The sequence below is a fragment of the Tenrec ecaudatus genome, chromosome 16 (assembly GCF_050624435.1).
Source record: "Tenrec ecaudatus isolate mTenEca1 chromosome 16, mTenEca1.hap1, whole genome shotgun sequence".
Taxonomy (NCBI): domain Eukaryota; kingdom Metazoa; phylum Chordata; class Mammalia; order Afrosoricida; family Tenrecidae; genus Tenrec; species Tenrec ecaudatus.
The window spans coordinates 107,046,706-107,072,104 of NC_134545.1; the positions used below are offsets into that span (position 1 = coordinate 107,046,706).

Sequence of the window (25,399 nt, forward strand, 5' to 3'; positions counted from 1 at the left end):
GTGGGTTCACACCGGGGACCCTTTCAAGGATCGGCCGAGCGCTGCAACCACCGCGCCACCAGTTCTAAACCCGAACGCAGACCCACGTAAAAACAGATGGTGTGCATTACAGATAAATAAAAAGTAAAACTTAGTGCCTTATCAAGACACTGCGCAGGACAAGGCAGAGTTGAATTCTTAGCAGTTCACTTGCGACGCGAGGCTGGGCGTTAGGAGCCGGCCCGGTCGGTTAGCAGAGAAGCAAAGGGGCGCAGCAGTTCGGGGGATAAAGCGCCGGCGGACACCCTGGGGAGGGAAGGTTCTGGGAGCCGCCGGGAGGCTCGGTTCGGCTAGGCTCGCCTCCCGGGGCGCACCCCTCCGCGGCGGGCCGAGCCCCCCCCTGCCGGCGCACCGACCCCCCCCCCCCGGGCCTACCCCCTCCCGCCCCCAACGGTCCGACAGCCCCGCTCCCTTCCCGAGGCAGCCCCAGGGCTCAGGGGGCCGGGACCCGCAACCTCACAATCAGGTGGGCGCCGGCGTGACGTCACCCCCTGCGGCCCGCCTTCGGCGCTCGGAAAGAGACGGCCTCCCATTGGCCGCACAGCCGGTGCGGCGGGGCCAATGGCCGGGCGGCGAGCGGCGGGGTCGGGCCTGACGTCGTCCTGCTCGCCGCGGGGCTTATTTGGCTCCGGGTCCCCTCCGTCGCCGCCATTAGGAGCCCGCAGCAGCCGTGGCCGCCCCCCCTCCTCTCTCCCCCCTCCCCCCGGCGCCCCGCCGCCTCCGCGCCGCCTCTCCGCCCCTCTCCCCCCGCCTCCGGCAGCCGGGAGCCGCGCGCGGCCCGCGGAGACCATGTCCTGACTGAGGGGAGCGGGCGGAGGCGGCAGCAGTGGGGCGGGCGGCGGCGCGGAGGGGGGCGGAGAGGGGCCGGGCTCGGGGAGTCGCTGCGGGCGGCTCGGGGAGTCGCCGCCGCCGCCACCGCCACCGGGCGCCGAGCGTCGGGAGGGGAGGAGGAGCAGGAGCTGGAGGAGGAGCCGCCGCCGCCGCCAGGTAACCGGGCTCTGGAGGGGCGCCCCGCCGCAGGCCCTCGCGGCCGCGCCTGGCCTGCCGGGTCCCCGGTGGCGCTCGGGCCGCGGGCTCTCCGGTCCGCCCGCCTGGCACCCCCCGGGGCGACGGCGGCGTTGCGGGCGACGGGAGGGAAGGGGGCCCCAGGCCGCGGTGTCGCCGCCGGACCCGGGTCTGCCGCGGGTCGCGCTTCCATGTTGGGCTTTCTTGGGGCCGGGAGAGGCCCTGGCCTCTGGGCGGGCGGGCGGCCCGCTTGTTTACCAACGATCGATGATCAGCCGCAGCTGGACGCGGTGCTGGCCCTGCCACCTCTCTTCCGCCGGATTGCCCCAACTTCCCTTCCTGCCGGATCCGAGCCCGAGACGGGCGCTGCACCCTGCCTCTCCGCCACAGGCCGTCCCGGACGCTGGAGTCCATCGCCACAAGTTGGTGCTGGTCACCAAAGTTGGGTTTCGGGCTCCTGGCCGCTTCCTGCCCACCTCCGCGGGCTCTGTGGCCATTTCTGTGTTAAATCCAGGTGGCGGGCAATGGAGGGAGCTGGTCTGGGGTCGGGGGAGGAAGAGGTGGGAGTAGTGGGCAGGTGGTGTCCACTCCTCCCGATGGCAGTCAGAATTGTTCAGTGCCAGCATCTTGTTATTTTCTCTGGGGCTTTGTGTGGGTCATTTCCCAGACAAAGAGCTGTAATGAATACTTGCAGTCAGCAGTAGGGACAGGCAGTGTAGGGTAAGCATGGAAGCAGCGGCCCATCATCTGTGATCTACACACATGTTTTCTACTGTGGATTTTCAGCCCATTTACTCCCCTTGACACCTTGCAGGTTAAAGGCCGCCCTCCCGGTATTGCCCTTAAAAGCTGTAGAACCGGAATGCTTTAGATCCCCAGCTGAGAGGAGTCTTTAACTTTATTGAATGTTACCTAAGGAGAGGTTCTTGTGCCGGCAGGGCGCTCTCCCTTCTTCACTCTGTGTGTGTGTGTGTGTGTGTGTGTGTGTGTGTGTCCCTCATCTCTGTCTGTCTCAGTTGACTTCCTAAGGACTTGTGCAACCTCAAGGGTACCTCTGTTTTGATCACACACAGATGACTCAGTGAGCGAGCCATAAGCCAGGGGAAACCATAAGGAATTTTGGCTGGTGCCAAGGGGGAAGTCATCGAAGCTGTGTTTTCGGGAAAAAAATCTAATGGGCTGCTCCCTCCTTCATTATTGTTGTTTTTAACGAAGTTCGGCTGTTACCAGCCCGTTTGAGGCACTGCCCCTCTCTTGATTTGTGAGCCTTATCACAAGGTGCAGTTTTCTTCCTAATGGAATTTCATCACAATTCTATGGGGTCAGTAGGGGTTGCTGAGAGGTTGTAGGGCAGTGGTCTGCAGGGATTTTGTTTTCTGTTGCGGTTTTACCACCTTTGATCAAAGCCCTGGGGCACTTGCTTCTTCTTGAGCTGGCCTTGGGTCACTGAGGAAATCATGAGCTCACCATTTGAAGCTCACAGCCTTGAGCCAGGCTGAACACCGTAGGGATTATGGCACGTTCATTTCAAAATCTGAGGATTCCCATAGTTTTGGAGCCCACCGTCCAGGTGCAGTGTTTGAGGTAAAGTGCTCCGTTTGGGAGCCATATTCCTAATCTGTCCTGATACTGCCTGCATAGTGCACGTGCCCTTTCGTCAACAGACAGGCGCTTGCAAGTAGACCATCATAACTTTACCCTCTGGCTCAAGTTTTACTCTCAAGCATGGCTGCTCCCATGCTTCCTTCCCCACGGTAGTTTCTTGTACCTGGCTTTGAACTCTTGTGTCCAGGGATGGGGAAGTTTTATTTAGGAAATTATGTGCTCCACTTATTCTTTGGGTAAAATAACATTCTCTCCACCTCACATCACAACATAAAGACTTGCAAAGTAAAGTTCCAGTACTTGGGACCATCTGGCCGTGGGCCATCGTCCGTTTTTCATGGTTTTTTGCTTCGAGCCCCAACAGTTTGTTGCTGTTGAGCTGATGCCTCTCCCTTCAGCTTTTTCCGGGCCTTTCTTTCTGTTTGGGAGTCTCCCTGTGCTCATGGAGACTCTGCACTTCCAGCTCAGTTGGGACCTGTCTTTGGGGGAGCATTTTGGATGACTTCTGGTCCCTCTGCAGAGCAGGTCAGGTTTCTCCCTGTAGCATCTGCTAGCCTGGGTGTCTGTGGCTCTTCCCTCACTTTTATTCTGCTGCCTAATTGGGCTTTTATGCCTGACCTCTGGAGGGTGGAGCCTCTGGAAGTTTGGCCCTTTGTGGTGGTAGCTGTAATCGCGGGTATTGCACTCTGAAGCTCGTAGTGGGATTCCTGGGGTTGTGACAGTTTATGAATCAAAATATTTGAAGCTGTGACTGTGAAAAACCAAAAATATTTGGTCACTATGTTTATTACCAACTTGGTTCCCAACCTGCTCAAGATGGGCGGGCACCATTTTGCTAATGATTCTGCCTTATTATTTAAACAAAACCGAGTACCGTAATTTTGAGTCTGGGGCAGTTGTTAGTTGAATTTGAGATGAGCCCCAGTGACCATCACGCTAGCTGTTTTATTTGTTTCTTGGTAGCAGTTAGCATTCCAGGAAGGAGAATATAACCTGTCGCGTCAGTTTGCATCTTTAACCTCAGGTGTTGGCAGCATGTGTCAGTGATCATAAAGTAGATGCGACTCAGAACAGGTGTGATTCACTGTCTGAAGAAAACACAGCCAGCTCCTGCACAGTGTTTCTGTGTGCCGAGGACAATACGTGTAATTATGTAGTCCCTCTGTGGATGCTGATGCATTTGGAAAATAGGTGTGTATGTTTTGGTTGGGTTGTGTGGGTTCGGTTGTGTGTGTGAGTAGGGGGCTTGGTATATTTTATGGATATGTAGTCTCTTGGCAGAAATGATCTTGGTTTATTTACTGTACCTATATGAAACTTGCCTTTTTCCGGTTCACCAAAACATCTTTTCCTCTGTGGTGTTTAGAAAGCAGCTTGTGTAGAAACTACTATTCTTAAAAAAAAAAAAAGAAAAGAATCTACTATTGTCTTTTAACTATGGACACCTTTTTAGCTAAGTACAAAATATGCAAGATATAGCTCTACCCAAAGACATTTCATTAAAATTAACATTAGTCCATGCTGATAAACTTTTTTGGAAATACTAGACATTGATATTTGTGAAAGACCATTGTGGAATAATACCAGTAATTTAGGTGTTTGGGTTTCTTGTTTTCTGGCAGGGAGGTGATACTTTGATGCAGGTGTAGGTTTGACATGAACCATCTGTTTGAGTTTTAAAATGGAGTGACCAGGTAATTAAAACAAAGTTGATAGTTGTTGTTTAGTGAATTGAACTTTTTAGTACTTAAAAAAATAAAAACTCTATTCTTCCCTTTATTTTTATAATTCATGTGTTCAGGACAAATTGGTACCCTACTCGCTCCCTCCCAACACAACACAATTTGTTTTTCATCCTTTGACAAGTCAAATTTTTATGCGGTCTTCATGGAATAAATATTTGAACGGATAAGGCATTGTTGGGTCAGCTGAATATCTTTGCAGTTTTTCCTTAACTTAGTTTTATTTTGTTTCCATAATAGCTTCATGAAGGCTATTTCACGTATCCACAAAGTACAGCCTTCTTTGAAAGAGTTCTGTAACCCAAGCACCATCTAATTTCAGAGTCCCTTCACCCTCGTCCCCCAAAAACCTTGTGCCCACTTAGCAATAAGATCCTCGTCTCCTGGGAACCACTCACTGCTCTGCTCTCTGTGGGGTTACCAGTCCTGGACATCCATGTACACGGGGCCACAGAGGAGCACATAAATGGCCTTTGTGTCTCGCTTCTTTGACTTGGTGTCATGTTTTCAAGACCTTCCCTGTTGTGGCACGTACCTGTACCTCATTCCTTTTGTATGAATAATAGACATATGTTTTTATCCCTTCCTTCATGAGTGGACAATTACTAGGTGATTGCTACTCTTTGGTTATTGTGAAGCGTGCTGTTCTGGACACTGGTATGTGGGTTTTTGTGTAGACACGTTCACCTTCCGCTTGGGTATGCATATACGTAGTGGAGTGACTGATACCTGGGATAATCTTGAGTCTTGGCAGGTTTTCTGCATTTTAATTTCCATTTGCGGTGTGTGAGGGTTTCAGTTTTCTTCATCCACACCAACACTTGTCATTATTTGTCATTTTGATGGTAGCCATCCCAGTGAAGTGGCGCCTGTTGTTTTTTTGTAGTTCCCTAGTTATAATGATACAGAGTATCTTTATTTTTAAAAAAATGTTATGTGCTTATCGGTCATTTGTAAGTCCATTCTGAAAAAAATGTGAATGCAAATCTTTGCTCACTTTTTTGCTTGCATTATTTCAGTTCTTATTGTCAGAATCGTGAGAGTTACATATGTGTGGGTGCAAGTCAGCGCCAGGCACATGATTTACAAATATCTTACTACGTGCCTCTTGAGACATAAAACCTTAGTTGTAGGTTTTCATGTCTGATGTATGTTTTCTTTTGTCTTACGGGGTTGTGTCTGTCTAAGAGGCCACTTCCCTGAAGATTTGAACCAGTGCAATCCCTTACATGTGTTTAGAGGCTCACCTCCACTGAGGCCTGACATCACTGTGAGATAATTTTCTGCCCATGGGGTGGAGGAGGAGCCCAGGTAAATTCTTATGCATGTGGATACTCAGTTGTCCCAGCAGCATTTGCTGGAATTAAACAGGTTTAACAATATAATTATTCTGAAGTATAAGTTAACTATTGTAAAACAGCATTCATTGGATATGTGAAAACTTACCTGCTTTGTACAGGTGAGAAGGGTTGCATATTTCCGTTGCAGTGGTACACTTGTGATTGCAGTTGAAGACAATGATGATCCCCCCCGCCCCGGGTTTTATCCAAAGCGAACCCATTTCCATGGGGTTGCTTCTACCACTTCTAAATCATTTACTTGTTTAGGTTAGGATGGATAGTTAACTTAATTTTCTGATAAAGCCAAAGTTTGTTTCTTAACAGCAACTATAGCCAATTTAAGGACAATTTCTGACTAAGTTAAAAAATATTATTGATATCAGTAGAATATTGAGTTGTTTTCCATCGACTAAACGATTATTAAGCAGCTGTCACATAGCAAGCATTTCTTACAGAGTAAGTTTTTCACATTTGAGTGTTAAAACCCTATTTCACTCAAGTGATAAGATACCCATTTGGTAAAGAAGTGACTAAATGAATAAGAATAATATTGGCTGAGGTTGAGCTTGGAAGGAGGTCACGAAAAACTTAAAAACTCTCCCCCTCCCTCCTTTTCTCCCCCTCCCTCTCCCCCCTCCCCTCCCTCCTTTTCTCCCCCTTCCTCCCCTCCCCTCCCCCTCCCTCTCTCTCCCCCTCCCTCCTTTTCTCCCCCCCTCTCCCCCCCCTCTCTCCCCCTCTCCCCCTCTTTCCCTCTCTCCCTCCCTCTCCTGTCTCTGTATCTTAAAAAAAAAACCCAAACAATCCTAGATAAATGGGGGGGGGGAGGAGGAGGGGCGGGCAGGCTTGGGAGGGTGTGTCCTGCAGGAGTAACAGATCATGCTGAGGGCACAGCAGCCCTGTCTGGTTCAGCACTACTGTTGGTTAATGGAGGACAGCTGGCATCCTGTTCCTCCTCTTCCCCCAGGACCAGCATTGGAATCGGGGTGGGAGCTTGGAAGGGCAACTAGAGAGTGTGGCCCTCTTTGATGTGGTTCTAGTATTTAACTTCCAGGTGGGAGAAAGGTGGAAATAAACTTGAAGGTATTGTTTTCATAGAAACTCATTCAGAAAATTATTAGGAGCTACTGTGTGGTTTGAAGTTTAGGATTTTTTGAAAGTAGGTTACAGAAAATTCAGCTGAAAGGTTTCTAAAGTTAAGCATTTAATAATTAACACTTGGGCGTTCATGAGCATTTAGAAAGCAAACATCAGAGCTGTCAAGATTCTGCTGCACACAAGTCAAAGTTTGCTCCCGGGCTCGTTGCTAGTGTGGAGAGATGGTCCAAGAATAGGCCAGAAACAAGCCAGTCATCTGGGAAAGGTGCTTGCAGGCTATGCAGTAGGTGAGGTGCTGAGAGAGCTGTTTGTGCCCTGCCGGGGTTGGGGAAATCTTTCCGAGAGGGTGACATTTACTGGTGCTGAGCAATCTCCATGACAGCAGGCTTGGCTGTGTGCGAGTCACCACTCGAGGCAGAAGAGATTTCTAAAGTAAAGACCGTCAGGCTGGAAGAAGGCCTGTTTCTTGTCAAGTTTTGGAGGAAGGCTGGGTTGCATTCTGAGTGCCTGGGGTTTGGAGCCCTCTAGTGAGTGTCATGGAAGCGCTGCTAACCACGGGCTAGGGGATGGAGCCCACCAGCGCTGTGCCTCTGGAGAAAGACTACTGCGGCCTGGGAAATGTGTGGGGTGTTCTCCCTTGTGTGAGAGAAAGAAAGGGTCACTACGAGGTGGCATGGACTCATCACACTGGGTTTGGCTGTTGGACAATGCTGTCTGGTAGCTCGAGTCGATTATTGTTGAGTTGGTTGGTTTGGGAACCTAATATTCATGTTTTGTTTTGTGGGAAGATATTCTTATAACCATGGGAGGCTGTTACTAAGTGAGAGAACACCAAAGTCCAGAATGAATTCCTGTCCTGTTTTGTGTCCTCTCTGAGCCACCGTATCTGTCACAGAGGTGAAAGTGGCCCACTCCTCAGGGATTTTTCTGAGGAGTCGATGAAATAGAAGTTCAAGTGACCCAAAGCTCCTGACAGAATTTAAAGTTGTCACTTCCAAGTGACAGTTGTCTGTGATACTGATATTAATTATAGGCTTGGCTCGAGGTGATGTGGTTTCACTCCGATTTTCAGAGGAAGAGGCTTGTCCAAAGGATTTGCCCGGTGCCTCTGTGTTGGTGAGAGAGGGAGGTGGGGTCAGGGTGAGTGGGAGAGAGAAAGACTGGGGCCTTCTTGTAAGAAGTGCACTGTATTCTCCTGTGTGTGAGAAGGGGGGGGGGGGCAGGGCTCCCTTAGTTGGGACACCACCTGGCTCCTTCCAGCAGCAGCTGGCAGGTGTCGTCCTGATGAGTGAGGTGAGCTTCCAGTGCTTGGTTACCGTGGTGACTGCCAGGTCTCTTTGCTGGAAAGTTGCTCAGAGATACTCTGAGATGTACAGAACCTGTGGGTCCTCACCGTTTCCCACTAGTTTGAATGTCCGTTGGTGATTCTTTTCTGGCTCTGTGTTATTGTGATGATTACCCACCAAGTGGTGGGTTTTTAATGCCATCTTCTTTTTGGTTGTCACGTGGACTTTCGCTGTAAAGAAGAGACATTGCTTGCTTACCTGCATCCGGGTGTTTGCCTTTGCAGGGGCTGACAGTCCTTCACTGTGCTCAAACGCGTCCAGATCTGGCGACTGGGAGCCCTTTGAACACTCCCCACTAAACTGAGCATGGATGGCTTATTTTCTTTTTCTTTTAAAGAAATTATTCGCTGTATACTTCAGACCCCCCCAAAAAAAGTTAAAAAGTAAATTTTTATCTCTTTGGTTTTGGTCTTTGTTTTTTCCCTGAGAATGGTCTGCATTCTGTGGAAGTTTAGGATGGAAGGGATCCTGGTTCATACTTAGGTTTATCCCCTTCCTTATATGGGCTGCACCTGTGTTCTCAAGTGTTCCCACAGGCTTTTACAGTGCTTTCTAAACAAGCCCAAGTATTCTCCTCTTAGCGTCTGTTCATTAATTCACTCCGTAAAGCTGATTATAAAGTTAATTCTTTGAAACTGCTCCAAAGGTTTAAAAAATATATGACCCTCAACTTCTCTAGACCAGGGAGCCCCTAATAGCACATTCTAATCGCACTCCCTCAGTGATGGGCAGCAGTCTGCATCCTGCTGCTCTGTCTGGAGGGGCGGAAGAAGTTAAATTGAACGAGAGGTAGCTTGCTCATTGTTACTGCAAAAGTTTTCTTTTTAAAATTCTGGGTTGATATGTCCTCTTGGAGGTAATTACTCCATTTTCATACCTAAGAAAGGCGTACTCCCCCTACTGCCTTGCCTTCTCCACCAAGAACCTGTAGAAAAAGGGCAGTGTTTTTTGAGTTACAGAACCCCCCTCCACATTTCTGACAGCCCAGTGGACTCTGCCGATTGCATAGGTTATTGCACAAAGTTCATTTTGTATGGGGATGGAATTCAGGTGGGTGACAGTGAGCCAGGTCTCTTGAGAGGCATAAAGCAGCCGGGCAGGTGGAGATGGGTTCCTCCTCATTACTGCCGGGAGCTGAGGGGTTTCGACAGAGGAGGGTTAGGATTACAGGTAGAAGCAGGTGAAGCTAGATGAAGAGGAAGGGCCTGATGGTTGCTTCGTGCTCGGCTTGGCACACCCTTGGAGCTAGTTTTCTGTTGTTTTAGACTTTCTCTCATGCTAATCAGTGGATTGCTTATTGGTTAGTGTTTAAAAGAAGATAGGTTAAAAAAAAGAAGATAGGTATTAACATTGTAGCTCTTACTGTAGTTTTCCTACTTAAGATCATCTTGACATTTTAAGATGTAAATTTTATTTGAGGGTTTGTTTCACAGATTTGGGCATGGTTGGAATGGCTAGCTACAGAGGCAACCGTCTCAGTTTCATAGTGACTGTCGGCACGTCGGAGGCTGTCCACGTTTGTGGACGCATCTTCACCTTTGACCTTCTTCCGGAGACGCTGCTGTTGGGCTTGAGCCCAACACTCACTGACATTGCCATGAGGGCTCAGCTATGTAAACAGAGCCACTGTCACCGTTGCAGGTGTGACTCATGTTTACTGTGACCCCTGTCCTTAGCTTCCTGGGAAGCGTGTGTGTTTTGAATCGACTCATAGCCACAGCTGGCACAGATAGCAAGTGGCTGCAGTAGCTGCTTTGGAGACAGGTCATCATCACCTATTCAGATCTACCAACTCTGGATTATTTATACAGTTTTAGATGGATTTGGTACTGATGACAGGCTTTGGTACTTTCTTTCCTTTCTGTGGGGTGACTGAGCCACAGGCCTGCCTTGCCGAGTGAGGGCTGTCGACGCACCTCGTTCAGCCCAGTCTCTAGTAGAATCAGCCACTTGAGAGCTGGGAGGAAAAGAGGCAAGCAGTTACCAATAATCTTGGGGCCCCTAGTATGAAGGTGAAGTATTGGTGAGCATGACCTTTTGTTGCTTGGCCAGTCATCATGAACCACAGGTGCATTTAAAACTTCTGGCTGTACATGTCACATTCCTAGAGCCCTGCCCTGCCTTCATTTAGGAGAAGCAACAACACGCCTTAGTTACTTCACTGTGACTTCCCATTTTAGTTCCTGACAGTGGGGGCTGCCCTTGGAGAGGGTGCCAAGTGCCTCACATCGCCACTTACAGAAAGAAGCCTGGTAACCTGGCAGGTATTGTTTTCTAGAGGGGGAAGTGACAGGAGGCTTTGATGAAGGCCACCGAGTTAGAAAGTGAGGCGCGGGGGTGAAACTGGCATCAGGATCTGCCTCCACTCTCTTACCCTCGCCTCGCTCCCCGTGCCTGCGCACATCATCCAGACACTCAGTGCTCTCTTTTGGGGCCTGGCTTCCTTCTCTAGGGCTTCTGTCACCTAAATACCACGTGGGGTGACTTTAAAGAAGCAGTCCGTGTTTTCTCAGGAGTCAGAGTCTGAATTCAGGGTGCTGCCCGCAGGAGAAGGCTCTGGTGGAGGGCCCCTTGATCCTCTGCTGGTTTCCTGGTTCTTAAGTGATGACCATGTGGCTTGGGTCTTGCTTCATCTCCTTTTATATTTTGTGAGAGATTGACTCAAGATACACTTTACCATAATCCTGTTTCTTCACTGACTGAGACAGTAGTTAGGCTGACCCTTGTTTTGGGGAGGGACACAATTTAAGCCATAACCTAACCTTAAATCAACTCTGACACAAGCGACTGTGAGCAAGCTGATCTGAGGCTCAAAGCAGGTCTGAGCACCTTGGAGTATTTGCTAGGGAGAGTGAAGGTGATCAAAAACATTGTATCAGTTTGTGGCAAGTCTTTCACTTGCTCACTTGAGGGGTGTCATTTTTCAGATTGTTTCTTACCCACCTTTGTGTTTATCTGGTGACTACAAGGCTTAGTGCTGAACGATGCTTACAATCTAACGACTCAGAATTCAGATGTTGATAGAGGGCTTTAATCTCCAAATGGACTTTAGACCTTTGTAAGTTTTCTTGCCTTTTGAAAAACCTATTCTAGCCCTGTGAATAAATTAAATCCCTGAAAGAGCTTTACCACCACCAGTATTCACCAGTATCGTGCTAGCTGCTGCATCACATGGCTGTTGCTGCTGTCAAGTCCATTCTGACTCATGGTGACCCCATGATAGGCATCAGTACATAGGAAGTGACTTTTAAAAGTTCTTGGAAAACTGGAAACACAGAGAATCCAGGACGGATGATCCCTTCAGGACCAGTGGTGAGAGTGGAGGGAGGGTGGGGTGGAAAGGGGGAACCGATTACAAGGATTTACATATAACCTCCTCCCTGGGGGGCAGACCACAGAAAAGTGGGTGGAGGGAGATGTCGGACAGTGTAAGATATGACAAAACAATAATTTATAAATTATCAAGGGCTCATGAGGGAAGGAGGAGCGGAGCGGGGAGGGAAGGGAAAAAATGAGCTGATGCCAGGGGCTAGTGGAGAGCAAATGTTTTGAGAATGATGAGAGCAATGAATGTACAAATGTGCTTTACACAATTGATGTATGTATGTATGTATGATAAGAGTTATATGAGCCCCTAATAAAATGATTAAAAAAGTTTTGGAAAAAATTCCATTATCTTTTAATTGTATTTTTCCATGAACTTTTTGAAGCCCCCTCATCTTTCCTGAGTAAATGAGTAAGGAAAAGTTACCATCCTGGCCCCATGCTGCTTGGCTCCAGCCAGAGAGAGAGAGAGAGAGAGAGAGAGAGAGAGAGAGAGAGAGAGAGAGAGAGAGAGAGATCGCTTGAAAGCACTGCATACAGTAGCTGTTAAGTGCTGGGGAGGAAAGCTGGGAATTGGTATTCAGGGCTGGCCCTGCAGCTTTAAGTGGGTGGTAAGGGAAGGTGAAATGGAGAAGGTAGCATTTGAACAAAGCTGTGTAGGGGTGGTGGGGATGCAGTGGAAGAGTGACAAGTCAGCTTTCAAAAGAGCCACCCTGGCTGCAGTGTTGAGGACAACTGGGTGGCAGAGCAGGGAGAGCATTAGGAAGTGCTGCTACCCTGGGGGATTGTGATTGATGGCGATGTGGGGCTGGGGTGCCTAACCGGTGTTGGGCAGGACCTAGATATATTCTACAGGTATGAGGGGGGTTGGATTCGGGTATAAGCACAAGAGAGGGGGCATGATGCCAAGGCTTTCTTGGCCTGTGAACTGGAGGGCCGAGTTGCCATCCACTGTGGTGGTGAAGACTAAGGGTGGTGAAGCATGCTGGTGCTCACTGGCATCGAGTTGATTCTGACTCAGCGGCCCTGTAGGTTAGAGTAGCACTGCCCTGGTGGGCTTCTGAGAGAGCAGGCGGCTGCCTTCGTTTCTCCTGAGCAGTGGCTGGCTGGGGTGGGCAAACCAGGAATTCAGTTTGTTACTTAAGTGTGGCATGTCTATTAAATAGTCAAATAGAGATGTCAGGTAAGCAATTAGGTGTTGAGGGACACATAGTATTCAGTCTGGAGATATAAATTTGGCATTTTCGGCCTGTAGGTGGTATTTAAAGCCCTGAGATTGAAGGAGGTCCCTCAGGGAGTTAATTGCTAGTCGAGAGAATCCCAAACTGAATCTTGGGGCGCTTGGCTCCTAAGTCTGGGAAGAGTAAAGCAGGCAGCAAAGATGGAGGAAGCACAGGCAGTGAGACTGTCAGACCAGCAGAGGCAAAAGTGCTAATGATTTTATACATTCTATTGACTTAGATCACATATGCCTACTTAATGGGCATGGAAATGGACTACAGCAGAGGTCATGGTTTGCTGTCAAACAGTTTAGTTATCACTGGGATAGTTATGTAACTTTGTAGGTACATGATGTGTTACGGGGTAGGATAAGATGTTTTTTGCTTATATTCTGAGAAACAATTTCAGAGGTATATCACATGGCTGTCTCAGTCCCAAAAGCCCTGTGGAAGTAGGACCACATTTGTCTTTTGAAAACCAGCTCTGTCCTTTGGTAGGAAATTTAACCTCATTCATCCTTGGGGCTCTCCTATCTTTCATGTTATTTACTCAAGGCTTGGTGTCATAAGACGCAGGTTTTGCTTACTTTGGTTATGGTGTCGTCTTTCGTTGCACTCCAGAAAGTCCCTTCAACAGAGCCTTAAAGGGCCAGGCTCTCATGTAGCTAGGGAGAGCCGGCTTGTGTGTCACTGGGAGGAGGAGTAGATGCAGGAATTTGAGGGTGTGCGAGATTTATATCCTCGAAAACCCTATATAGGGTTGCTATGAGTTAGAAAGAACTCTATAGGGCTCAGGGTATGGGGTGGGGATTAAGTATTTGCACAGGTGGAATGTGTATGTGTTGAGAGTTTATCCTGTTGCACAAAAGCTTCAGAAAGTTGTTACTGTGGGGATTATTTTGGCAACAGTGAGCTAGATGGATTTGAAAAGGAAGAAGCTTAGGAGGCTGTTACAGTTGTTCTGAGCTGAACTAAGAAGGGGTTGGTGGCAGAGGGAACGGGGCAGAAAGGAACCCATCAGGAAGAATCTGTGGAGAAGGCTGAATTAGGGACTCTGGGTTTCTATGCTGAGTGTGAGGTTTTGAAGGGTCTTATTCCTGGAAATCGGAAGGTCAGGTGGGAATTTGTGGTGATGGGGGTGTGTGTGTGAGGGTGTTAAGGCAGGATTTGATCAGCCCTGAAATGAGATCTCATATGGAGTTGCAGGCTTTGTTTTATCATTAATCTTCAGGATCTTTTCTTAAGACCACTGGTTTTCCCTGTTGATAGTTCGGAGGAAGACAGTACTGGAGGACTATTCTGATGAAGAAAGAGGAAATGGCTGTGTGGGGTTTGCTTTGTACATCGGTGGTACTTTTACTTTATTGACAAATACTTTAATTCATCCCTACCTTGTAGTAATTTAACAGAATTTGAAAAATCAACATGCTTGAAATAGCCTTTAAAAAAAGTTAACTTCATCTATCTTCCCCTAAGATATTTGTTGAGTGCTTATAAATTGATGTATTACTGTGATTGTTTTTGAATTATCTTCAGCAAAATTTTACTTGTGTAAGTTATTTTGCTTGATAATTTCTGCATCCCTTTGGATCACTTTTCTTCTTGCCCTCTGTATGGATTGGAAAGTGGCTAATGTACTTGGTGACATTATATGGTTTTCAGGCAGAATGTGATACATAAATGACTTCGTGGACACTGATCCAAGAATGGCAGCTTACCTGGCATTGATCTGAACCAAGGAGTGAGTGAGTGAGTGAGTGAGTGAATAAGTAGTGTCTGTTCCTCTTAGTAGAAAGCTGTTTTTAAATAGTTGTTTGCCAAATTAGACATGCAGGTTAAATGTAATTTGGGATCTGAGTCCACGTTTACTTAAAATAATATATGGTAACAATTTTACTGTACTGTGACACAGTAACTCTTAGAGCTGGTTGCTATTAAAAATAATTTCATATCCTTTGTGGGATGTTTTGATACCTGGGAGAAAAATTGTGCTCAGTGTTAATTTAATCTTAATAATGCAAAAGTACATCATTGAGCTGATGATTATTTGTATTTTTCCATTCCATTTACTGATTACCACAGGTATAAACGGTTCTCTCAGATAATCCTCTCCAATGCATTTTAGCACTCCGTTAACTAAAGCACAGTATTCCCACAAAGCCCTGTTCTCCACCGAGTGGCTACTGTACAGCAGGGGTCCTCAAACTTTTTAAAGCAGGGGGCCAATTCACTGTCCCTCAGACCCATGGGAGGGCTGGACTATAGTTTTTTTTTAAAACTATGAACAAATTCCTGTGCACACTGCACAGATCTTATTTTGAAGTAAAAAAATGGAGCAACAACATCTGCTGGGCCGGATAAATGTCCCTGGCAGGCCACATGTGGTCCGCGGACTGTAGTTTGAGGATGCTTGCTGTACAGCCTTGTCTAATAACTCTTGAACTTGGTTTTGTTCTTGCTTCATGATACAGATTTTCTTTATATGTATATGTATATATCACTTTATTGGTGACTCGTACAACTCCTCACAATCCATACATACATTCATGTGTCAAGCACATTTGTACATATATTGCCATCATTGTTTTCAAAGTATTTTCTTTCTACTTGAGCCCTTGGTATCAGCTCCTCATTTTCCCCACTCCCTCCCGGCTCCTGGCTCCCTCATAAACCCTTAATAATTTATAAATTGTTATTATTTTGTCATATCTTAAAAAGTGACTACTTTAAGTCTTGAAATATTACCTATGACTTAAAGCATCCTTACGTATAGGTAGGTTCATTATGACAATTTTCTTATTGTCATGATACATTTCTATTTGCTCATTTAAATTTCCAGTAGCTCGAGCAAGTCATAAATTTATGTTTCAGGAAGAAGTTAAAGGGAAAAACTGCCTAATGAATATGAAAATGACCATTAAATCTCAATTGTTCGTTTTGAGGGCTTGTGTGTGATGTCAGTTTCCTTCCTTTCACACACTGCGTTGCTGTCAGATTGTGGGTAACGAGTGAGTGCAAAACCACACTTCAGAGTCCAAGCAAAAAAAAAATCCCCAAACAGCCAAAACCACCACCCCCTCAAACAAACCACCCAAGCAAAAGAGGTGTAGGTTACCTAGGTTAGAGGGAAAAAAGCAACAATAATTGCGGGCGGAGAAAACTATTGCAAAGCTAAATATAAGCATGTTTTTTTTGCTGCTTCTACTTATGAACTCTGGTTATTTATACTCCTTTACCTCCTTAAGTGATTCTGGAAGGAATTGTCGTAGCGCCTCAATTTCATATCACTGGTAATAGTAGTGCATGTATACATACATCTAAACTTTTATTTCGAATAAAAAAAGTCCTTCCCATGTCTAATTTGATGGATAACCCAATCAGTTTACTAATTTTATTGCTGTTTAAATAATAATAAATAATAAAATTCATAGGATGACCCATTATTAAAAGAAATGCATAGGATGAAAATGGAGACTTGATTCCAGCAACAGCTTTTGGGTTGAAGTTGTAGGCTCCTAGTGAAATTCAGTTGTGGCACCTTTTCAGGCAGCCAGAACCCCCTCCCAACCCCCTGCAGTAGCACCTGAGGAAGTGGGAGTCGCAGCTAGCCAGCAGACTGAGCTCATCTTTGGCCTGATTTACAAACCATACTTTAATTCTAGCCATGTACAAGGTAGACATTAAAACTTCAGTAAGTGTGAGTTTAATTTTAGCTATTAAGTAACCTTTCTTATAGTGGCTTTTGTTCACACCGAAAATAGGGCTAGGACTTGGTGAACAGGGCAAGTGTACTTCTTGAAGGAAGGAGCTAGCGTTCCATGCCCCGGACAGGCCACTGAAAGGGAGGGAGGGTGCAGCCTCGGTGATAAGGTGCAGGGCTATGTCTCTCTCCTGGTCAAAGGTAGGATGAGATGAATTTGAACTGAAAAGGGATTTAAAACATGGAGTATTTGGCCTTTGTGAGCAATGTCTAATGGGAAGCTTTTAAAAGGATCATTAATGAATTTGCTGTATGAATTGCTTCAGTTATAAAACTTTCAATAATTCTCATTAACGTGCTGAATAAATCCACTATAAATCCACTGCAGAGTCTTAGGGACCAATATTTTGGACTGGAATTGCTCTGTGAATGTCCGGAATTGTATTGGAGTGATTGCTGTTGTTGTTAGGTCCCATTGAGTCCGCTCTGACCCCTAGCAATGTGCACGGCAGAATGAAACACTGCATGGTCCTGCGCCGGCCTCACGATTGTCCCTCTGCCTGAGCCCGTGGTTGGAGCCACGGTGCCAGTGCATCTTGTTGAGGACCTTCCTCTTTCCGCTGCCCTTCTCCAGGGGTTGCTCTCCGTGACAATATATATGTCCAAAGTGTGTGAGATGAAGTCATCGGTAGTTAACTTTATTTAGCCAAGTTCTGTCCATTCAATGCTTCCGCAAGTGCAGGTGACATACACATTTATTTTAATGTTCTTGACTGCATTGCAGTTTAAAGATACAGAATATTAAGCAACTTTCTGTTTTACAATGTTTGGGGGGTGGTGGATTTAAAAAATTCCTTGGGAAACATGAATTAAAATCATGGACGACCAAGACCTGTTCATTCCTTGTCCTGGGAAAGCCACTCCCACCATCTCTGCTCCTGTGCTCATTCCGAAAGGTGGATAACTGTAATGTCCACACTGCTTTTGGTTGATGGACTTGACTCGGAATCAAATGTTACAGTGTCAGACCTGGCTAGTACAATAATCTGTTCATAATCAGACTGCTTATAGGTTTAAGGCATTATTTGGCTTCGTGTTATTTCCCTTCCCTTTACAAGTCTTCCAAGTACCAGTTCCTTTTCTAAGTTGATGGTAGTATTTTATTTTCTAAATTAAAAAAATCATTTTAACGGAGTTCTTACAGTTCTTATTCCTTACATCACTTGTATCAAGCATATTTGTACTTATGTTACTATCATCATTTGAGCCCTTGTATAATAAGCTCCTCTTTTTTCCCCCTCCATCCCCACCTCCTACCCTCTTGAGTCTTTGATTAATTAGATATTGTTATTATTTCATTTCTTACACTGTCTGTTTTCTCCCTTCACCCACATTTCTGTTACTCATCCTCATTGGGTTAGGGGGCTATATATCCAACCTTTCTCCCTGTCCCCCTCCCTGACCATGCCCCTACTCTAATGATCTCACTACTCCCACCCTGTTCCTGAGGGGTTTATCTGTCTTGAATTCCATGTGTCGAGCACTCTTGTCTGTACCAATGTGTGTTCTCCAGTCTAGCCAGGTTTGTAAGCATGAACTGGGTCATGGTGGGGGGGGGGGGAAGGAAGCATTCAGGGACTAGAGGAATGATGTGTGTGTTTCATCAGTGCTATACTACACTCTGGTAGAATCGTCCCTTCCTTGTGACCCTTCCGTGGGGGGATGTCCAATTGTCTGCAGATGGGCTTTGGGTCTCCACTCCAACCCTCAGCTTTCGCATCCATATAGTTGTTTGTTTGGATCTTTTGATCCCTGATCCTGTTGATGGTATTCTGATGGTGGTATTCTGATGCGCATTCAGCATTTCCATGAGTAGTGTTCCTCCTTTCAAAATTTCTCTCCCTCTCAGGGCTGGCAGCACAGACCTCCTACCTCCTTTGAACCCCCTCCCCCCCAAGCACTATTTTATTATAACTCCACATCTAACATTTTCCTTGGAAACTAATACTCTGTCTCTATGGATACAAAAAAAATTAGGATAATGTACGATGTATTTTCACATGTCTCATTTGAGAGAGGTGTTTTATAAGTTGATGAGCATGCCTCTTGGCATACATATTTCAGTGGTGGAATCTTGTGGTGATTGCTTTAATAACTGTTTCCTAATTGTTTATAGCTTCCCACCTGACATAACTGGCTTCAAGACGGGCACAATGTCAGAACGTGGAATGAAGTGGGCTTGTGAATACTGTACGTATGAAAACTGGCCATCTGCAATCAAGTGTACCATGTGTCGTGCCCAAAGACCTAGTGGAACAATTATTACCGAAGATCCCTTTAAAAGTGGTTCAAGTGACGTTGGTAGAGATTGGGATCCTTCTAGCACGGAAGGAGGAAGTAGTCCTCTGATATGCCCAGACTCTAGTGCAAGGCCAAGGGTTAAAGCCTCCTACAGCGTGGAAAATGCGAACAAATGGTCGTGCCACATGTGCACATACTTGAACTGGCCGAGAGCAATCAGATGCACCCAGTGCTTATCCCAGCGCCGGACCAGGAGCCCAACAGAATCCCCTCAGTCCTCAGGGTCTGGCTCGAGGCCAGTAGCTTTTTCTGTGGACCCTTGTGAGGAGTACAATGACAGAAACAAATTGAACACAAGGACCCAGCACTGGACTTGTTCTATTTGCACGTACGAGAACTGGGCCAAGGCGAAAAAATGTGTTGTTTGTGATCATCCCAGACCTAATAACATTGAAGCAATAGAGTTGGCCGAGACGGACGAGGCGTCGTCAATAATCAACGAACAGGACAGGGCGAGGTGGCGGGGAAGCTGCAGTAGCGGGAATAGCCAGAGGAGATCTCCCCCCACCATGAAACGGGACTCCGACCTCAAAATGGATTTTCAGAGAATTGAATTGGCCGGTGCTGTCGGCAGCCAGGAGGAACTTGAAGTGGACTTCAAAAAGCTAAAGCAAATTAAAAACAGGATGAAAAAGACCGATTGGCTATTCCTCAATGCATGTGTGGGTAAGTTTCTGTTTTCTGCATTTCTTGAGTGGGAGCATGTTTTTAAAAAGCCGGTTTAAAAAACTCTAAGCCAGATAAGTGTGACTTAGCTCTGGCCGCAGGTGATTTTCTAGGCTTGCCCCCAGCACCTTTGCTCCCCAGCAAGCTTGCCAGGCAAGCAGGTCTGGTCATAGCTTCACCTTCAGTTGCCTGCACTGAATGGCATGCGTGCTTCTCCCTTATTGGGGGAAGACTTTTATGTTACAGCAACTTTTTATTTCTTACTTTTTACACACATCAGACATAGAACATACACCTGGAATTTAAAGCTGCTTCTCTGTTTACTGTAACAAGATGTGACGGCGGCGCGCCAGCTGCCGCCCAGTGTTTGTCAACAGTGTGAACATCTTGTGATGATGGAAGCTTTAGTCAGATGTTAAAAATATCACAAAAATGTGTGCCTCCGAGAAGTTGAACACACAGAATAGTGACCTTGAGATTACTGGTGTTCATTTAACACGAACGTCAGGTAGAGTTAACCTTTACAGACTTTATGTATGATGAAACCCATCTCCTGTAGACAGCTGGCTCCATCATTCAAAGCTGGCCTTGTGTGTAGATGGCGTTTTCCTAAGGAACTGTTGCTGACTATTGGTCTCAGCTGCAAGCTAAGCCCAAGGAAGGGGCAGCCCCCCCCCCCCCCTACAAGAACAGGGCTTGCTCCTTCAGGAGCCTACTGCGAGCGATTGATGTGTGATGTCAGTTGCAAAAGCAGGGCTTCAAGGGGTGTGTGTGTGTGTGTGTGTGCGCGTGCTCACAGTTTGGAGGAGATAGGTATTTTAGTTTTAGTATTTCAATTATTTGGGCTTCACTTTTGTTTGGGACGATAGATAAAGCCTTAAACATGTGTTGTGGTCTTTCCCCCTCCCCTCGCTAATTTATTTCCCTGGGTATAGGAACTTTGGCAACGGGTAGTCTGAAATTCACAATCTGTAGTGGTGTGAACCTGTAGGTCCTAAGAGCAGATTTCGGGGTCTGCCTCATTTTGTTTTCATTTTGCCCTGGTGGAGTGTGCCCCAGCCACTGAGCCCTTAGGAACTCAGGGCCATCCCTGCATAGCCTGCCCCAGGAACTGTGGTGCCTTTCCTTCCATCCTGAGGAGGGGTGCTCTCCTCCCACTCGCCTGTCCCTTGCAAGCCCACTGCGTCTTCCCCATTACAACAACAAAAATCATGGACATCTAGCTTATTCACGGTGTTGAGCAGCTGTTGTGTAGCCTCAAACATCCTCTCCCCCAGAAGAGATTCCATATCCACTCAGTCCCTGGTTCCTCTGGACCCCAACGCCTGGCAGCTGTACGTATTCTGTGTATTTCATATAGTTCATATAATATGTGCCCGTCTGGGTGATCTTAGTTACTATGTGCTTCTTTGTGCATAAGGGCAGTAGGGTAACTATATTTTTAGGGCAAGGTTGTATGTTAGTGCAGAGTTTAACAGATAGAAATGATTTGGACTTCATTGCAATAATTACTAACTACTTTTGGGAGGTCTAAGAATCCTTTAGGAATTGGGTTAATCCTTCCCACTCCCAACTCCCGCCCCAGGTCAGTGAATCCAGGGTAAGAACTCCTGCTTTGGAAACGACAAAGTGAGGTCAAGATCCAGAGGTTTGCTCTTCTGGTCTGACTTGCCATGCTTCCCTCCGGTCCTGGTGCCTCCTCCGTCCTCGCAGTCTTCCGTGCACCCTACTGGTTTTGAATAGCCATGCTTGTGTCTTTTCTCTGAGTTCATTCAAAGGTGGAGCAAAAACTCCTAGCAGCAAGACCAGTATCAGATTTAGTCTTGTTTCAAACCATTGCTTTGCCTTTAAATATCTGTTTTCACTTCATCATTTTCTGGGTTTGAGGGCTGGGAATTGATTGTGCTTGGTTATCAGACTGTGGATTCTGTGTTTCCTGTTGGCAAATCCTCTTGACTGTTGGTGCAGAAAATGGTTCTGAACTGATAAAGGAGGGGTTTACTGGTGGCAATAACCCTTAGTAAATATCACTGAAATGTTAACAACTTAAAAACACATGTGTTTACACTGTATGGGGCTTCGTTAAAAAAGATGTCCACGGTAAGATTAACAGAACTCTGCGTGTCCTGAAAATAAATCCAAACTTCCCATTTCTCTTGCCTGTATTCCCAAGGCTTCATCACACACCATGTGGTTTGGCTGGTTGGTGTCACACATTGAACAGGAAACCCCTCCCAGGTGTGCCTACTCGGTGTACATTGTGCACGAAGAGGCTCTTGAAATTGGAAAGCAACTTCTCAAAGGCAGGGCAGTGTGGTGGCTGGTGGAATGGAATGGAGGAGAGGACCGTTGTTGAAGCCCAACCCAAGCAGCAGCACTGAGCATGTGTTTGTCAGGGACTGTTGGGTGTGAATCTCACACATCGCCTGAGTGGTGATATTTTTCTCTTGGGGAATCGGGGGTGGAGAGGGGCAGCAGGGGAAGGAAGGAACAGGACAGTAGAGGCAGGAGGCATGGATTTAAACTTGGCAGTTGTTGCTGCAGTGTCTGCAGCCTGTGTCAGGTATTTTCGGGGGGGGGGGGGTCAGTTCCCGCTGCAGCCTGCCCTTCTCAGTGGGGGCATAATCCTCTATCCCAAGGTTAGGGCGGCTGCCCAAAGAGATGGGTTCTGGCTCTGCTATTGTATTGAATCTGTTGCCTTTTAAAAAGGATTCAAATTTGTAAACCAAATTAATCCCTTGAAAGAAAAAGAAGCCTGGAATTTAATCTCTCTTAGAGCTCTTAGATCCCTGAACCCCAGATGCCTACATCCAGCTGCTTATTTCACATGTCCCCTTTAATCGAAACTCAGCTGGTTTTGCCCTCAAATCTTGCCCATCTCAGTCACCACTCTCTTCCTGTGCCAGATGCCTTGGTCATCCTGCTTCTCGGTTTCTCTTACCTCTCTTGGCTGTTTAGAAGAAATCCTTGGCTGGGTCATCTGAATGTCCCCAGAATCCGAGAGTTTCTCCCAGTCTGGCATACTCTGCTCCCTCACCGTCCTTATTTTTCATTCCCTTCTGCTCTGTTTGCCACAACTCCTGTAGTGATGTCCTGCATCTTGCAGAGTGAATGCCAGAGTCCCCCAAAGACACAACAGGGGCCCTCCCTGTGTTCTGTGCCACCCCACCCCACCCCACCCTCAGGAACTTTTGGAAAGTCCCTTGTGTAACAAGTCCACGTTGGAGCTGGGTTTTCAGCTGTAACATCCAGTTGCAGTGGTTGGTGCGAGCAACTCCCTTCTGTCATAGAGGCTGCTCTGGCCACAGCCCCTCGCTCCAGCCGCCAGGTTCTCCTGTGTCAGGGGAGGGGTTGCTCCTGAGCACAGTTGGCCATGCTTTCGGATAGTGATGTAGCGACGAAAACTATTAGAGAGAGCAGATGCATTGAGGTTTTTCTTCCAAGTGTTCTGCAAAAACATGAAATAACATTGGATCTCTTACTTCACCTTCTGTCATAACATAATTATATCGAAGATCAATGGTTAAGGTTCTTTTTAAAAAATTAAAAAATTGTTTTTATGCCAATTATATTTGGGTCCCCTTGCTAGAAACTGTATGTCATGTGATTTGTACCCACTCAAGAGTGTCAGATATAACTGGAAATATCAAAATCTTGGATGGAATTAGCACATCAGAAAATATTTGTCTACTTTTACTAACAGGGTTTGCTCATTTGAGCACATATTGGCAATGTATAGGCTTATTATATTTAAAATTTTTTTCTAGCTGGTTTTGATACAGGTTTAAAACATATGTCTATGATAGACACTAATTTTGCCCACTGTGCTCATGGAGTCGCTGCCGGGGCTTCTGGGGTAAAATCTGAGCAAAGGGAAGTGGTGGTATACAGTAAGCCAAGCAAATGTACGTGAACTTGAAAGAAGAAACTGTCCTGTAGGTTAGCTTTTGAGAAATACTCTGAACTGGAATGATAAGGTGGTGTGTGCATATGTCTCCCTCCCAACCCCCGCCCAGTTGCCACATTGAAACACCAAGAAAGGACATCTCTGTCCTTTCAGTGGTATATTTACCCATTTATTAAGACATGGCTAGCTTCTGGAGCAGAAACTGAATATACAAATAATTGTGGGGGAAACCCAAAAAGCATAGAATTTTGTTCTCTAAGTCACTACTCCTTAGCTTTATTTATTTTCTCTTCTAAACAAACAAGTAAAAATCAAAGTTCTCAGCCACCGAGTCAATTCTGACTCATAGTGATCCTTCAGTACAGAGTAGTCCTTTGGATTTCTGAGACATTCAGTCTTTTAAAAAAATTATTATTCATTTTATTGGGGACTCATGCAGCTCTTATCACAATTCATCCATCCATCCATTGTGTCAAGCACATTTGTACATTTGTTGCCATCATCATTTTCAAAACATTTGCTTTCTACTTGAACCCTTGGAATCAGCTTCTCATTTCCCCCCCTTCTTCCCCCACCCTCCCTCGTGATCCCTTGATAATTTATAAATATTATTTTTTTTTTCATGTCTTACACTGACTGATGTCTCCCATCACCCACTTTTCTGCTGTCCGTTTTCCTAGGAGGGGGTTATATGTAGATCATTGTGATTGGTTCCCCCTTTCTCCCCCCACCTTCCCCTTAACTTCCTGGTATCACTACTCTCATTGTTAGTCCTGAGGAGTTATCTATCCTGGATTCCCTGTGTTTCCAGCTATTATCTGTACCCGTGTATATGCTCTGGTCTAGCCGGATTTGTAAGGTAGAATTGAAGTCATGATAGTGTGTGTGCGCGCGGGGGGGAAAGCATTAAAGAACGAGAGGAAAGGTGTATGTTTCATCGGTGCTTATACTGCACTCTGACTGGCTCATCTCTTCCTTGTGACCCTTGTGTTCTGTAAGGGGATGTCAAGTTATCTACAGACGGGTTTTGGCTCTCTGCTCCATTCCGGGTCTGCGCTCCCCTCATTCACAGTGATAAGATTTAAGGGAGGGGGCAGCCTCATCTTTCTCCTGCGAAGCGGCTGGTGGGTTCGAATCACTGACCTTGCCTGAGCTCAGTGTGCAGCTCACTATGCTACCAAGGCTTCCCAGCTGTTCTGCTCTCAGGGAAAATGTGTTGATGACTTAGTTGAAGGCACAACGCTTTCAGGTCTTTTGAAAAACAATATCAACGAAACGAGCATTTAATAATGCTAAGTTTGCAAATTTGGATTGCCCACTATTTGACCCTACCTTATCCCATTTCCTAATGATGACTGATTTAAACAGCGAGGCTAGAAGATCTCCATGCGCTGCCTCCCAGAAGTGCTGAGTAAGTTCCCTGAGAAGCAAGCAGTGGGCCCATGGTAGCAGAATGGTCAGAGTGGGACAGGGAGGAGGTGGGAGCGAGTCAGTTTGCTCTGTTGGCTTGTGCGCCTTTTGGACTGTTTGAGCCATCTCTCTTCCAGCTTTCCTGTCTGCTGGAATTGCTCTGTGACCATTGCCACTTGTGTATTGGTAGCCCAGAGGCATGCCTGCCTTCTGATAGTGGATGTTACGAGGTCATCTGGGCATTTGGTGGGGAAGCCAACGGGGTTGCTTTGTATGTGAAATTGATTTTATATTCATGACAGATTGATTGGTCTACTGAAAGATTCTCATCTTTTCTGAGTTAGAACCCCAAATATATTGCTTTACTTAGGAATTTAGACAAAAGCAGAGAAAAAAATCTATAGCCCAGTTATCAATCCTCACAGTTTAAAGCGCTCTGCCTGCCTCTTAATAGGGTATTCTAATAAAAGCATTCTTTCAATGTGGACTATGTGCCTCCTCCTGTAAGGCGTCTACAGCATTGCATCCATAAAAGGTAAGGAAGGGCCTGGCCCCTGTGCCTGCGCTGCCTTGTATGTCCTTGGTGAGCTCCCTGGGACTCTGAGGGGCTGTTAGTGCATGCCTCCGAAAAGGAGGCTG

General features: G+C 46.4%; 1 protein-coding gene across 3 annotated transcripts in view; it reads left to right on the forward strand.

Annotated features, from left to right (window-relative positions):
• Positions 1-688: 688 nt before the first annotated feature.
• ZRANB1 (zinc finger RANBP2-type containing 1) overlaps positions 689-25,399 on the forward strand; it is a 48,448-nt gene continuing 23,737 nt past the window's right edge. Inside the window, exons 1-2 of one of the 3 annotated variants that reach the window (XM_075533950.1) lie at positions 689-1,026; positions 18,593-19,443. In XM_075533950.1, the coding sequence (XP_075390065.1) occupies positions 18,630-19,443 (814 nt within the window). In that variant the 5' untranslated portion in view covers positions 689-1,026; positions 18,593-18,629. Of the gene's footprint in view, positions 1,027-18,592; positions 19,444-25,399 lie in introns of those variants that run through there. The other 2 variants (XM_075533949.1, XM_075533951.1) reach the window with 2 other exon arrangements.